Genomic DNA, 15,030 nt, shown 5'->3' with positions numbered 1-15,030 from the left:
ATCCATACTGAAAAGGTAAAGCTAGTCATTCTCCTGTCTCCAGCCTTTCACACGCTTGCTGTCTCCTAAATTCAGTCTGACAGTTGTTGTCCTAAACCGAACTCCTGGAAAATGTCCCCACATCCTTTCACTTTCCAGACCTTTCCCCCCTCACTCTGGGGATCTGAGAAACCACAGCAGACTACTCTGCTCTTGGATGTTCTGAGATGAGACCTGTCTCTCCTGCCTCTAGGTCCCCAGGAGACTCAGGTTTCCACAAGTCAGTATGGGTCCAGACACCGCTTTTCTTTCGGCTAACCCTCATTAGTGAGGGTTTTATCACACGAGCCTGGGTTAAATCATCTTCTTAACCATCCAGTGTATTTTTCCTCTCACAAGTTTATTAACTTTGTTAGAGTTATTATCATATTTTGCTGTTTTAGTGTGATTTTATAGTATATTAGTTTATTTTTATAATTTGTCAGTTATTGATTATTTTGAATCTTTCACTCTCTAAGGCCTTTGGTAATATTACTGAAAATACTTGCTTTGTAGATAAGGATACAGGTCTGCCCAAATCCATTTCTAAATGCTTTATCTTAAGAATCACTTTTTTTAATAGTCACAGATTTTTTTTTTTATTAATTACAGGAGTTGCTAGACTGTAAGAGACTCCACATAGAATGGTTTGAGTACATTTACCTTATTTTTCTCTCCTCAGGGCAGGGCAGATGTGAGTAGCTGGGGGCTGGGAAGATAATTCTAGCAGGCTTCACACATGGTTTCTGAAGTTGCCCCACTCTCCTCATTTCCAGCCAGCTGAACAGGGGAAAGGAAGGTCACATCAAGTAGGCCTGTCTTTAGAGAGGGAGCCAGGGAGTTGAACTTGAACTTCTCACATCCCATGGGCCCTGCTTCACCATGTTGGATGGGAAATGTTATGTTCACATGGCACCAATGCACCCAGCCAAAGTGCACGGTGGTGGTGGCAGGTGCCTCTTACCAGAACAGTAGACGGGAGAATGGTTTTACAGTGGAATTTGGTGTCTGTATTTTATTATCTGCAAATCTAAGGATTAAACCCAGGACCTAGGGCATGCTGGGCAAGTGCTGTGCCACTGAGCTAAACCCTTAGCCCAGTTTTCTGGTCTTTATCACAAGAAGGAAGAACTGATTTGATTAAAAGGTCAAACCTGGGGGAAATGAGGGTCTCTGTGTTTTGTTTCACACCCATCTAGGCCTGCCCAGTAGGTTTCAGATGCTGCTGCATACAGGTCGTAGTCCAGAGCCTCAGCGAGATCTCAGCTCCTGTTTCTAGCCCATGGGTTTGTGGTGAAGATTGGTGCCTCACCACCACTCACATTTCTGTATTTCTACATTCAGTGCAACTTTGTGTGTGTGTGTGTGTGTGTGTGTGTGTGTGTGTGTGTGTGTGTGTGTGTGTGTGCGCGCTTCTGTGCTGAGCTTTGAATTCAGGGCCTTGTACTCGCTGAGGAATTATGCTACCACTGAGCTATATCCCCAGCCACGTTTGTTGTTTTTTGTTTGTTTGGTTTTGGTTTTTCAAGACAGGGCTTCTCTGTAGCTCTGGCTGTCCTGGAACTCACTGAGATCCAGCTGTCTCTGCCTCCCAAGTGCTGGGATTAAAGATATGCACCACCATCACCTGGCCACTTTTGGTGTTTATCAAAATATTTTCTAGAAGATAATATTAACTATTCTCTTTGTGTGTCTGTGCATATGTATGTGTAGGGCAAGAGGTCTACATCGGGTGTCTTCTCAGTCATTCCACCGTTAAGTCCAAGAATCAGTGCTCGTTCCTCACTGCACATGTCTGTCCTTTCGGAAGGGATGCCAGTGTGCTGTGTGATTTTAGTTAACCTCTTGAGTGGTGTATGTTCAGTCCCGCTGTAACAGAATGACCTGCTTCCCAAAATAGGTTCAGAACCTTTAACCAGTGCTGGACTGGACTGTGGTGGTCCAGAATATATAAAGTAAACATGGGCAGATCTTTAAGCTGTAGGAGGGCAGAGACTGTCTGTCTTGATATCTATATAAGCCCAATGCCAAACACATGTCCTACACAAACATTTCCTGAAAATGTGAATGTTAGTCAGGCATGTGCTAATTCCAGCACTTGAGAGGCAGAAACAGGCAGATCTCTGAATTCGAATCCAACCTGGTCTACAGAGTGAGTTCCAAGACAGCTAGAGTTACACAGAGAAAGCCTGTCTCAAAAGAAAAGAAAACAAAAGAAAAGAAAGAGAGGAAAATGTGGCTGTTTATGAGCTGATAGCTTAATGACAGAAGGGTTTTGTGAAATCTGTGATGACCAAGATAATAACAACTCCAGGTCCTGGACCCAGTACGTGATGTTTGAGACTAAAGAGTGAAGGGGCCTCTAACTAACCTTACATATTTCTTGGCATTGGCAACCCCAAATATTGGTCCGTTGTCCTGTAGGACATTAACACGTAGTTCTAATATGTCGTGTATAAAGTTATGCAAAGGGACGACTTGTGCCGGTCTGTGGTCATTTGTTTTGAGATGGTGTAACTGGCTGGCCTCAAGCTCTCTCGTGGAGTTTAATTGTGGACGCCTCCCTCAGTCTATCCCAGAATATAAATAACACCGTTCTTTCCTCTGTGGGAGTTTACTCTAAAAGGAGTGGGGACAGTTTGTTACGACCTCTACAGTGAACATAATTGACGCTTAAACAAATCCACTGACCCCATTGACATGCACAGATGAAACAGTTTTAAAACGGTGTCGTCAAGGGCCCATGAGAGGCTCAGTGGCTAAGGGTGCCTGATGCCTGCCGAGCCTGAAGACCAGAGTTGGACCTTTCAGGTCCTCATGGTGGAGGGGAGAATAGACTCCCACAAATTGTCTCTGACTTCCACATCGGAGCTGTGGCGCTTGTGGGCACACACCCCCCCCCACACACACAACCTGCATATACAAAACAGTAAATTAAAATGCGATAAAATCATCATACAAAAACGTTCTTTAAAACATGTTCTTGAGGACTATTCTTTCAGAAGGAAATATTATATTTATCAGAAAGCAACTGTTCAGAATTATCCACGTCAGAAACCTCTAAGTAGTCCTCTGGGAAGCAGCCTCTCTATAACACGCATGCTGAGCAGACGCTATGGGCATGTATACTTTGTGCTGTCCCATCACTAGGGTTAGTTTTTGTAAACACATGTGCCTGGTGGGGCTTTGGTATTAATCTCCACTACTAGGTGAGAGCTGAGGGAAATGCTTGAGTTCTAACTCAACCACACCTCTCTAAGATTGGTCTACTAGCGTCTGTACTGTGGGGACAGGGAGGTGGCCACTCATTCCAAGCATGCCTTAACCTGTGAAGGGACTGAGGTGAAATGCCCTCAAGTCTCACTTTTAAAGACGGTGAGTCATTTCAAGAGAGCTGCTTGTGTAGACAGATGCTTCGGAAGCAAAAAGAATGAAACACCTTTGTTTTATTAAAACCCTTTGAAATAGGACAAAAGTATCATTCAGCCAAATTTACCAATTTACCATTGTTTCTAAAATAAGGTGTTAAAGGGCTAGCCATTGGAGGGATAGTGAGTTGTCACAGAGATGTTTCCAGGTGTCAGAAGGGGTTCCATTATGAGAGAGATCCAAGGTCATTATTGATTTTCAAGAGTCTGCCACCTGTAATTGCTGCATTATTTGATTATTTTATATCTTTCTTAAAATCTTCTTATCTATTGGTGTTCTTGATTTTTTTTTCTATTTTTTTCCTTCGTTGATTTATTTTCCTCCCTCTCAGTTTTCATGACCCTCACTGCCCGCCTCTTTTTAAAAATTACATCTATTTATTTGTATGTGTGTGAGTAAGAAGGAGCTGAGACTTCTCCATCTTGATCTGAAGGTAACGGGAAATGAACTAGCCTAGGCATAGTTTGAGCATAGGAGACCTTAAAGCCCGCCCCCACAGTGACACATGTCCTCCAGCGAGGCCACACCTCCTTCAACAAGGCCACATCTAACAGTGCCACTCACCATGAGCTTACTGGGGCAGTGACATTCAAGCTACCACACTCGGCTACAGACTGCGGGCAGTTAGACTCAGTCACGCCATCCCCTTAGGATGCTACACAGACTTCATACCCTTACCCTCTTCTCTTCTCCCCTCCAACCCCCTCTTCACTGTTGACTATTTTCTGGAAGTAAACTCATTTTTTACATTGCCTTCGAAAGAATCAAACCAGCCGGGTGGTGGTGGTAAATTGCGTGACTATGCATTTGGCATACATTTCTTTGAACTGATGTATAACCTACGCACTTTCTGAAGAGATTTGAAGGCTCCTGAAAATAATTCAGTTACTATAAAACCATGTAGGTCAGAGTAAATGTGCAAGGGGTAGGGCAGTAAATGAGGATGGGAAGCGATCTGGGTGAGCGCTGCTCCTCATCCTCCCTCGCTTCCCCAGACAGTCCATCACGGATCCTTTCTGCTCTCTTTAGCCCTCTCCTCTCAGAAGCCATCTACTTGACTCATCCACCTCCTACTGCTCAAGTCTAAAGTGCCACTTGTATCTTCCACCTGAAGTAATGCAATAGCCGCCTCCCCTTACTGTCCGCTAGGCCCAAAACAATCTCACAGACACAGACCACCTCCACCTCAATCCACCCTTCAGTGGTTTCCCCCGTCCTTAGTTTGATGACATCCAATGAAGTCTTAGAGTCCCCGTCCCCCAGCATGTCTCACCGAGTGCTCACTCTTAAAGGCCAAGCCAAACCTTTCAGCTCCTTGGGTGTCCTATGCCCCCTCTCTCGACAGGCCTTCCCCTGTGCTCTGAGCCAGCCTACTCTACATTCTTCACATCTCACTTCACTCTTTATCCCTTCACACTGCCTTGCAGCCAGGGAAAAGGCCAGAGTCCCCTAGGATCGGAATTTCTGCGATGTGGGGAGCTCTCTTTAAGGAAAAGAACAACACAAGTAGATACAAAAGTGGTGTGGGGCCTGTGCAGAGGCAGCAGAGCGGACAGGAAAGCCTGCGCCACTGTCCGGGTCATCGGCCACTGCCGTTCCTCTTAGTGGCTCTTTGAAAAATGGTGACAGTGTCTATATCCAACCAAATGTGTGTTTTCTTCCCCTGCTGCACACTGTAGGGGGAGAGAGATCTGAATTTGCCCCCCAAGTTCCCCCCAGGAATCTCCAGGTATTTACACTTAAATGCACAGTATATATATATTTCTTGGATGGGGCAGGGAAATGAGTAAATGGATGATTGGATGGATTCTCGCTGCTGATGTTGCCTATGTGACATTTAAATAAACTTGGTAGATAGATGCCAAAGCCAAGTGGAGAACATCCGGGTTCTACTGCTCTTTATATTAGTTCATCGAGGAAAAAAAAACTTAGTTCCAAGTTTTATAGGAATCTTCAAATAACACGTGTTCTTCTGCGTGGCAGAGACTAACACAGTGTCTGTGTTAGTTTTGCTGAGTGCTTAAGATCTTCCAGGCGCGTGTACAGTAGTACTTTGACAGTATTCTGCTTTATTGACTGCAGTAAAATATGAACACAATGAGAGACGTGTACTGCTATCCCGGGGGCTCCCCTCATTCATAGTTCCAGGAGGCTGCCTTCTGCAGTGTGTCTTTCTGGCCTTTGGGGTAGTGTCACCTCTGATGTGCTAAGTCCATTGGCTTCTGTCCCGGAGATCATGGGCTTATCACTCTATTAGCAGCCAGGACTCGGTCTTTCCTCCTGTTGAAGCCATACCTGCCATGACCGCTGTCATTGTTTCTCAAGCTGCCTGCAGGTGGCTGGCTGCAATGAGTTAACTTCAGAACAGCCTGTTACAGAGATCTATAATGTGTCGTCCATTTGGACGATGAAAAATGCCTGTCAGCGCCGATAGGTTTCATCTCGGTGTAATTACTAGTGACCTTTTCTTGATGGCAGCGTTGGGCTTGCGTTCAGTATCTAATAATGAGCCTGCTCCTGGCTTACGGTTGGATGTCTGTGGTTCGTTATTGCCACCAGCCTGGGCTGTGCCCTGGGGACATGCAGATGTAAGAACTACCTGCTAGGAGAGGAACTCCTACACCTGGAGGGAGACCACAGGACACTGCTGAGGGCTGTGCAGATGTCACAGCAGCCAGTGTGCGGTCTGCATTGAACTCGGTCCCAGGGTCTAAGGTTTCCAAACACACCACCCAGGAGCCTTTTTAACTTGAATTCCCTATGGATGGAGTAGAATTTGTATCCCCACCTGCCTTTCTCTAGCCTGCCTTTGAAAAGTTTTTCAGGGCCAGCAGGACAAGCATCTGGCTGAAAAACCCAGGCATTGCTTTCTAGCAGTCTCCCACACCTAGATAAGGATCTGCAGACCCAAGGGTCGGTATCCAAGCAGATATCCTTGGACGTGTGAACAGAGAGGCTTCCTGTCTCAAAGATGCCTGGAAGGGAACATTGTGAGTTTCTGGGACTGTGGAAAGCTGCAGGGTGTTGTGTGGTCTCGTTTTTTTTTCTAGTCCAGCTTCAGGAAACCGTGTTTACCCTAGGAGCACACTCAAAAGTGAGGAACGTGAGGGGAAGCCAGCAGATGGGGTCTGGAGTGTCTGGTTTACAAATGGATGGACAGGATGAGAAGTGTAAGCCAAGCTCCCCTAACAAAGCCCCTTAGAAATGTGTGTTGGTCGTGGTGGTGCACACCTGTCATCCCAGCGTTTATGGGGGTGGGGAAGAGGGGGAGCAAGAGGGTAAGGAGCTCAAGGCCATCTGGACTGTATGAGAACTGGTCTAACAACCCTTGCTGAAAGGGAGGGAAGGAAGGAAGGAAGGAAGGAAGGGAGGAAGGAAGGATGGATTGCACTGTGAACTGGATAAAGTTAAAATTATAAAGGCTTAACCAACCTCTTAGCTTTACGTTAATGACATCCTTCTCTGTAACCTTTGTTGAGGTAAGATCCCTGATCTATATATTTCCCCTAGGATTTTTCCCAGTATGAAGACCTCTTTTTTTTTTTTTTTAATGTGTACGATTTTTTTTTGCTTGTGTGTGTGTGTGTGTGTGTGTGTGTGTGTGCGTGTGTGTGCGCGCGCCTAGGACCCTCAGGTCAAAAGAGAGCATTAGATCCCCTGGAACTGGAGTTACAGATGACAGTGAGCCACCATAAGGATGCTGGGAATCAAACCTGGTTCTTCCAAAAGAGCAGCCAGTGCTCTTAACCATAGACCCATCTCTCCAGACAACTTTTTTTCCCCCTGCCTTTGTGTGTGCATATGGGAGACAAATTCTCACTAATATATAACTCACCTTAGCTCAGAGTTGCTATCCTCCTGCCTCAGCCTCCAGAGTGTTTGGGTTAAGGCATGTATCACCACATACAGCTTGAGTGTAAGTTAATTTAACATGATTGCCCTGTTTAATCCACCCAAACCTGTATCTGGCACATGGTAAACAATCAGTACATGGGGAATGAAGTTTCTGGTGGAGTGTTACCTTGTGTGGAGCCCATGAAGACTAAAGCATTTGTAAGTCCACTGTCCTGCGTGATAAACAGGACTCAGTGATCATCTGTGGAGAGACTTCTGGGCCTTTCTACTGTGTCTTCTACTGCAGCCCATCACCCTATGTCTTCCCCTCTTTTCTTTGTTACCTTAAAAGCCACCCCTTGGGGAGTGCTCCAAAGTCCTGCATGTGTACTTGAACCTGCCTTGTCCTGGGCCTCTCTTGTGCTTTGTATTAATCCATTCAGAGCAATTTCTCCCCTTATTATTTCTTATCACCCCCACCACACCCCAATTAAGCTGGAGGTTCCTCAAGAGGACCATGGCCTTGCGTCTTCTGTACCCCTCTCTACCAGCTCTGGCCCGTGGTACCTGGCTCGTGGCTAGTGAGTTCCTTGCATCCTGAGTGAAGGTCATAAAAAGATTACCCTAGTGGCCACCGTGATTACCTCATTTCAGTGTTCTTTGTCCCCAAAGCCAAGGGCAACAGTGAGGAGTCCCCCCTACAGCAGTCAACCATTGCTAACAAGGGTTGACACTGGCAAAAGAAAGGGAGATCTGGAGTTGAAAGATTCTGTTGCGTTCATCTAATTAGCACAGGGAGGTAGGTCACTGAAGCTTTCTGCGCCTCGTGTTTTCCTGTAGTATTAGGCAGTAATCATGCCTGAATCAATGGGTTATTGTGAGAACGACTGAGCTTGTGTGGAAAAGCCGTTTGCACACATGAGAAGCCATATGGTCTGGTAGAAAGAACATTGCTTTGGCCTTACACTCCAGTATCGATCCTTAGACTTCCACGACTTCAACTCTGTGAGCTTGTTTCTTCTATCCAGAGTAAGCCGAAACACTTGAGCAGCCCAGAGTGATGTCGAAGCCTGTGTGGTTTGAATGACTCCTAGGCTCATGTTTGAGTGCTCAGACTGCTCGGGAAGAAGGATTAGGAAGTGTGGCCTTGTGGGAGGAGGTGTGCCACTGGGGGTGGCCTTGGAGTTGTCAAAAGCCCCATGCCTTTGCCAGTGAGACCCCTCCCTCTATCCCTCCACTGCACGCTTGTGGGTCCGAGGTGAGCTCTCAGCTACTGCTCCAGCACCGTGCCTGCCTGCCTGCCTCCTACCGTGCTCCTGGCCATGACTGTCATGGACTGACACTCTGAAACTGTAAGCAAGCCCTCTATTAAATGCTTTCTATTACAAGGTGCCTTGGTCGTGGTGTTTTCTGTCACAGCATTAGAAAAGTCACTGACACAGCCCACAAAACATAAAACTCTAAACTTCTCATCATAGGTTGATTTTTTTTTCCAGAACCCCAATTCAGTACAAAAGCAGGGGGCCAAACCCTGTGTAACTGATAAGACAGTGCTTGGGATGGAGAAGGAAGATGGCAAGGGTTGGCTACGGTCACTGTTCCTAAGTGGCCCTGCGTTCTTTCGGGGGGGTCAGGGTGGACCGTGGCGGATACCAGTCAGCATGCTAGGAGCAGGGAGGAGGGCAAGGCTGCGGCTGCAGCTGGGAGTAGTGAGTAAGTTCAGCAGAAAGATGGGGAAATGTTGGGCACAGACCCTCCGGTGGTGGCAGAGCAGACACTGCTGGAGGTCATGTTGAGCGTGGGGTTGATGCTGGTCTTGATTTGGCCTTGTCACTCTTGCCAGAGAGGCAGGAAGCCGGTGTGAAGTGAGCACTTGGCGTGTTCCCTGCTACTGCCTCCTCCTGCTTTCTGCTTTCTCCATCTACTGAGAAAGGCCAGGCTCCTGTCTCCCCTGGCATCGATGCCGGGTCCTAGGACGAGACGCTTGAAACAGTCCTGAAGGCTTGCTTGACAGCTGCGGAAGAGCACCCTAGAACCCCACGGCTTTTCTCGCGTGGCTGTTTGTTTCTTTCATGCTAAGGCCTGTCCTGGAGTTTTTATTCTTGCACAGTCACAAGTTGCTTTGCAGGGGCAATTCAGTTTACTAGCTGTTCCCCTGCCCTACACTACATAGGTGCAGTTAGCAGATGTTCTCCGAATCGTCGTCCTTTGAAGACGATGGTTAAAACCTCACGTGTTATTTCATTGGCCGAGCACCTGCTGTGTCAGGTGCTGCACACAGAACAAGGAAAGGAAATGGCCACGGTCCCTGCCCTCAATGGAATGGTAATGTGGAGTCAGACAAGCCAGCTGTGGAGAGGGCATGTTGGACAGGGGTACCGCGGCTTGTGGGGGCACAACCGCGGGGTGAACAAGAGAGGGCAAGAAGACAGGAACCCAGCAGCTGAACAGACTGTGGAGGAAGAGTTCCAGGAAGAGAAACCTGGAGGGAGGAAGTAACTCACTGGAAACTACCCAGCTGTGGGAGAGAAGTCTAACTAAAGGACCCGCCTCAGGGTGGAGGGCGAAACTGGGGGGTGTCAAGGCAGTGATGGAGGTGGAAAAGGCAAGTCACCAACCAGTGTTCTCGCTTGGGACAGTGGCCATCTGTAGTAGGAATCTTAAAAGTTCTTATTAATGAAATCAAACCCGAGGCCAATTATTGGGGTGAATGCTGGAAGATCAGAGACACAGAACAAGCCACAGCTATCTCACCTTGCTAGTTCCTCAGGTGATCCTGTTTCCTCAGACTGGAAGCTTCTGAGTCCTCATCCCAATGGCTTTCAGCTGAACTGTGCTGCTCCAAAGCCTGAATACTTCTCCAGTTAAACGCTTAACTAACTACATGCCTTTTTCTTTCTTTAATTCCTGGTCCTCACGCCTTATATACTTTTCTCTTCCTGCCCCCACTCCCTGGGATTAAAGGTTGGGTTTCTGGGATTAAAGGCGTGGGTCACCCTGCTTAGCTGATTCTAAAGTGGCCTTGAACTCAGAGATCCACCTGGCTCTGCCTCCCAAGTGCTGGGATTAAAGGTGTGTACCATCACCGCCCAACTTCTGTTATGGCTTGCTCTGACACATTTTCTAGCCACCATTTTTGGCTTTGTTCTAGTGGCTGTCGGTTCTCTGCCCCCAGATATGTTTATTTTGGGGAACACACAATATTTCAGGGAACACAGTACCCACCACAGCCATCAGAACTCATCCCTCACTCCGTCCCCAGACCCAAGCATGAGCTGTTTTCCTTTTACTCTGGCTTACTGTGGTTCCAGGAACCCTTCTTCCTACTTGGATTCCTAAGTCGTGAACGGTAAAAACAAACACACACAAGATAGTCGCAGGAAGTTCAGAATAAAAGGGGTCTAAATGGGCATGACATCACCCATGTTACCACCCCACCCCACCTGTGTGTGTGTGTATGTGTGTGTGTGTGTGTGTGTGTGTGTGTGTGTGTGTGTGTGTATGTGTGTGTGTGTGTGTGTGTATGTGTGTGTGTGTGTGCGCGCGCGCAATGAAAACTAGAATGCATTTCAGACTCGATCCTTGAAGTTTAGGTGTATATTTTTTCACAGAGCATAAGTGTAGCTCAGTGGTTTAGGTGTTTCACATTCTCTGGTTTGTGTTGACGTAATTGTATAAAAGCTGTATCACTTAGAACCATTGACAATCCCCTCACCTGGGGAGAGAAGCAAACAGGATCTGTGGTGTAGTGCTTGCCTGACATTCACAAAGCCCTGGGTTCAATCCCTAACAGCATAAACCACACGTGGTGGCATATGCATGCCATCGAGGGTTCAGAAAGGAGCTGGAGGCAGGAAGGTTGTGAGTTCAAGGCCACGCTAGGCAAGCAGTTGATGAAGTGAACTGTATCTCCACCTGAACTCTGCCTGAATTCTAGACCCTTAATTTCGGCTGTCAGTGGAATCCGTCTACAAGGGCGGTAGGCACTAACATAAACTGCTAACAAATACTTGTGGTCCAAGCTTTGCTAAGAGCTTTTCATTCCGTTTAACTGCATCCCTTATCACCCCTGTATGCACAGATGGGAAACAGTCTTGAGACTCACACCTCTGAGAAGTGGCAGGTCTCCATCCGGAACACACAGCTGTGTAGAGATGGAAGGTAGCAAAGCATTTTAGATCTCTGCAAACAGCTGTGGCCTCAATCCCCATCTTAATCCTTGAGTCCTAATCTTGTCGGTCCAATATATAAATGCCACCACTTCTCAGGTCCTAGGCCAACAAGAGGCTTTGTGTAGACCTCCATCACACCTCACCCAGAACCCAGTCCTTCCTTCCTTTAGTTTATTTTCTGCTACAGCTGTCTTGGATGCAAACATAAAGTCTGGGTGAGAAGACGTCCCCTCTTGCCACTCTGTAATGGTGCCTTCTGTTCTCTTCGTGTTTTTCAGGAATGTTTACCCTTGCAGAAGTTGCTTCACTGAATGACATCCAGCCAACTTACCGGATCCTGAAGCCATGGTGGGACGTGTTTATGGATTACCTGGCGGTTGTTATGCTGATGGTAGCCATCTTCGCAGGGACCATGCAACTTACCAAAGATCAGGTGGTCTGTTTGCCAGTGTTGCCATCGCCTGCAAATTCAAAGGCACACACACCACCCGGAAATGCTGATGTCACCACCGAAGTCCCGAAGATGGAAACAGCCACGCCTCAAGACCAAAACGGGCAGACGACAAGTGACATTTCCTTTGGCACATCTGCTGTGACGCCTGACATACCTCTCCAAGCCACCCATCCTCACTCAGAGTCCACCTTTCCAAATCAGGAGGCCAAGAAGGAGAAGAGAGACCCAACGGGCCGGAAAACCAACTTGGATTTCCAGCAGTATGTATTTATCAATCAAATGTGTTACCATCTGGCCCTTCCTTGGTATTCCAAGTACTTTCCATACCTTGCTCTTATACACACCATCATCCTTATGGTCAGTAGCAACTTTTGGTTCAAATATCCTAAAACGTGCTCCAAGGTTGAGCATTTTGTTTCAATATTAGGGAAGTGTTTTGAGTCTCCTTGGACCACTAAAGCATTGTCTGAGACGGCCTGCGAGGACTCTGAGGAGAACAAACAGAGGATAACAGGTGCCCAGACCCTACCAAAGCACGTGTCCACCAGCAGTGATGAGGGCAGCCCCAGCGCCAGCACCCCCATGATCAACAAAACTGGCTTCAAGTTCTCAGCAGAGAAACCAGTGATCGAAGTTCCCAGCATGACGATCCTGGACAAGAAGGACGGGGAACAGGCCAAAGCCCTGTTTGAGAAAGTGAGGAAATTCCGTGCCCATGTAGAAGACAGTGACTTGATCTACAAACTCTATGTGGTCCAAACCCTTATCAAAACCGCCAAGTTCATTTTTATCCTCTGCTATACTGCAAACTTTGTCAACGCCATCAGCTTTGAGCATGTCTGCAAGCCAAAAGTAGAGCACCTGACGGGGTACGAGGTGTTCGAGTGCACACACAATATGGCCTACATGTTGAAGAAGCTTCTCATCAGCTATATCTCCATCATCTGTGTCTACGGCTTCATCTGCCTCTACACTCTCTTCTGGCTATTCAGGATCCCTCTGAAGGAATATTCTTTTGAAAAAGTCCGGGAAGAAAGCAGCTTCAGCGACATCCCGGACGTCAAGAACGACTTTGCGTTCCTTCTGCACATGGTCGACCAATATGACCAGCTCTACTCCAAGCGGTTTGGTGTGTTCTTATCAGAGGTCAGCGAAAACAAACTGAGGGAAATCAGTTTGAACCACGAGTGGACTTTTGAGAAGCTCAGGCAGCATGTGTCCCGCAATGCCCAGGACAAGCAGGAACTGCACCTGTTCATGCTGTCGGGGGTGCCCGATGCTGTCTTTGACCTCACAGACCTGGATGTGCTAAAACTCGAACTGATTCCAGAAGCAAAAATTCCCGCCAAGATCTCTCAGATGACTAACCTTCAGGAGCTCCACCTCTGCCACTGCCCCGCCAAGGTCGAACAGACTGCTTTTAGCTTTCTGCGCGATCACTTAAGATGCCTTCACGTGAAGTTCACTGATGTGGCTGAAATTCCCGCCTGGGTGTATTTGCTCAAAAACCTTCGGGAGTTGTATTTAATAGGCAATTTGAACTCAGAAAACAATAAGATGATTGGACTTGAATCCCTGCGGGAGTTACGGCACCTCAAGATCCTCCACGTGAAAAGCAACCTGACCAAAGTCCCCTCGAACATCACGGATGTGGCCCCACACCTCACGAAGCTCGTCATTCACAACGACGGCACCAAGCTCTTGGTCCTGAACAGCCTGAAGAAGATGATGAATGTCGCCGAGCTGGAGCTGCAGAACTGTGAGCTGGAGAGAATCCCACATGCTATTTTCAGCCTCTCTAATTTACAGGAACTGGACCTAAAGTCAAACAACATCCGCACAATCGAGGAGATCATCAGCTTCCAACATTTGAAGCGACTGACTTGCTTAAAATTGTGGCACAATAAGATTGTGACCATCCCGCCCTCCATTACCCACGTCAAGAACTTAGAGTCTCTCTATTTCTCCAACAACAAGCTTGAGTCCTTGCCGGTGGCAGTGTTTAGTTTACAGAAACTCAGATGCCTAGATGTCAGCTATAACAACATTTCCATGATCCCTATAGAGATAGGTTTGCTCCAGAACCTGCAGCACTTGCATATCACAGGGAACAAAGTGGACACTCTGCCAAAACAGTTGTTTAAATGCGTGAAGCTGAGGACTTTGAACCTGGGGCAGAACTGTATCGCCTCCCTCCCCGAGAAAATCGGTCAGCTCTCCCAGCTCACTCAGCTGGAGCTGAAGGGGAACTGCCTAGACCGTCTGCCAGCCCAGCTGGGCCAGTGCCGCATGCTCAAGAAAAGCGGGCTTGTGGTGGAGGACCAACTGTTTGACACGCTGCCACTAGAAGTCAGAGAGGCGTTGAATCAAGACGTCAATGTCCCCTTTGCAAATGGGATCTAGACTAAGTGAACTCGGGCACACCCACGTGCAAGGACAACTTCCTGGATGGCCGATGGTCACGTGCAAGTTACTACCAGATAATGCATTTTAGGAGTAGATATGCCCTTTCAACAAAACACGTCGGGGATGCACAGAGGCTGAGGAGCAGACAAAACTGAATGTTCACTGTCTGTAATGTTTTCAGTCATTCATTTCCAAATCTTTTCTTTCTTTTCTTTTTTTTAATTTTTGTTTTTCTTCTTCTGGGGAAAGGGAAGGAAAAATTATAATCACTGATCTCAGTTCTTTTTAAATTGTAAGTTGGATGCGGCTGCTGGCTGAATGTTTACACATCGCTTGCCTGCTAAAGTAAATGATTAAATTGACTTTCTTCTTACTACACAGCCTTTCTTGAGACGTCATGATTTATTCTTGCTTAAGTGGTGCAATACTGCTCAACCTTGGATCGCTGAAGACACAAGGGGCCAGAATCATAAATTTAGGTTTGCTAGAATAATGTCGTCTTTACTGTTTTAATTTAAAGCAGGTGAGTCCAGTGCTCCCTGGAACATTTGGTCGTGCTGTACCTCTGAGAATCCCACTCCAGACCTTGCTGTCTTGGTCGCCTGTGGAGGGTCAAGGCTCTTTGATTTTTTTCTTAAGAGCAAATACTAAAAATAAAATAATACATCCCTTGACCGTCACTTTATGCCCATGGGCTGGAGTTTTGGCTATTTTATA

General features: G+C 47.1%; 1 protein-coding gene across 4 annotated transcripts in view; it reads left to right on the top strand.

The window, feature by feature from the left end:
* Window positions 1-14,557, top strand: part of Lrrc8d (leucine rich repeat containing 8 VRAC subunit D) — a 112,709-nt gene extending 98,152 nt beyond the window's left edge. For all 4 annotated transcript variants that reach the window (XM_036201272.1, XM_036201273.1, XM_036201270.1 and 1 more), the window contains one exon: window positions 11,732-14,557. In XM_036201272.1, the coding sequence (XP_036057165.1) occupies window positions 11,734-14,310 (2,577 nt within the window). In that variant the 5' untranslated portion in view covers window positions 11,732-11,733 and the 3' untranslated portion in view covers window positions 14,311-14,557. The remainder of the gene's footprint in view (window positions 1-11,731) is intronic.
* The last annotated feature ends 473 nt before the right edge of the window (window positions 14,558-15,030 follow it).

The sequence above is a fragment of the Onychomys torridus genome, chromosome 10 (assembly GCF_903995425.1).
Source record: "Onychomys torridus chromosome 10, mOncTor1.1, whole genome shotgun sequence".
NCBI lineage: Eukaryota > Metazoa > Chordata > Mammalia > Rodentia > Cricetidae > Onychomys > Onychomys torridus.
Note: the sequence above shows the minus strand (reverse complement) of the source record. Positions and strands in the feature narration are given on the sequence as shown.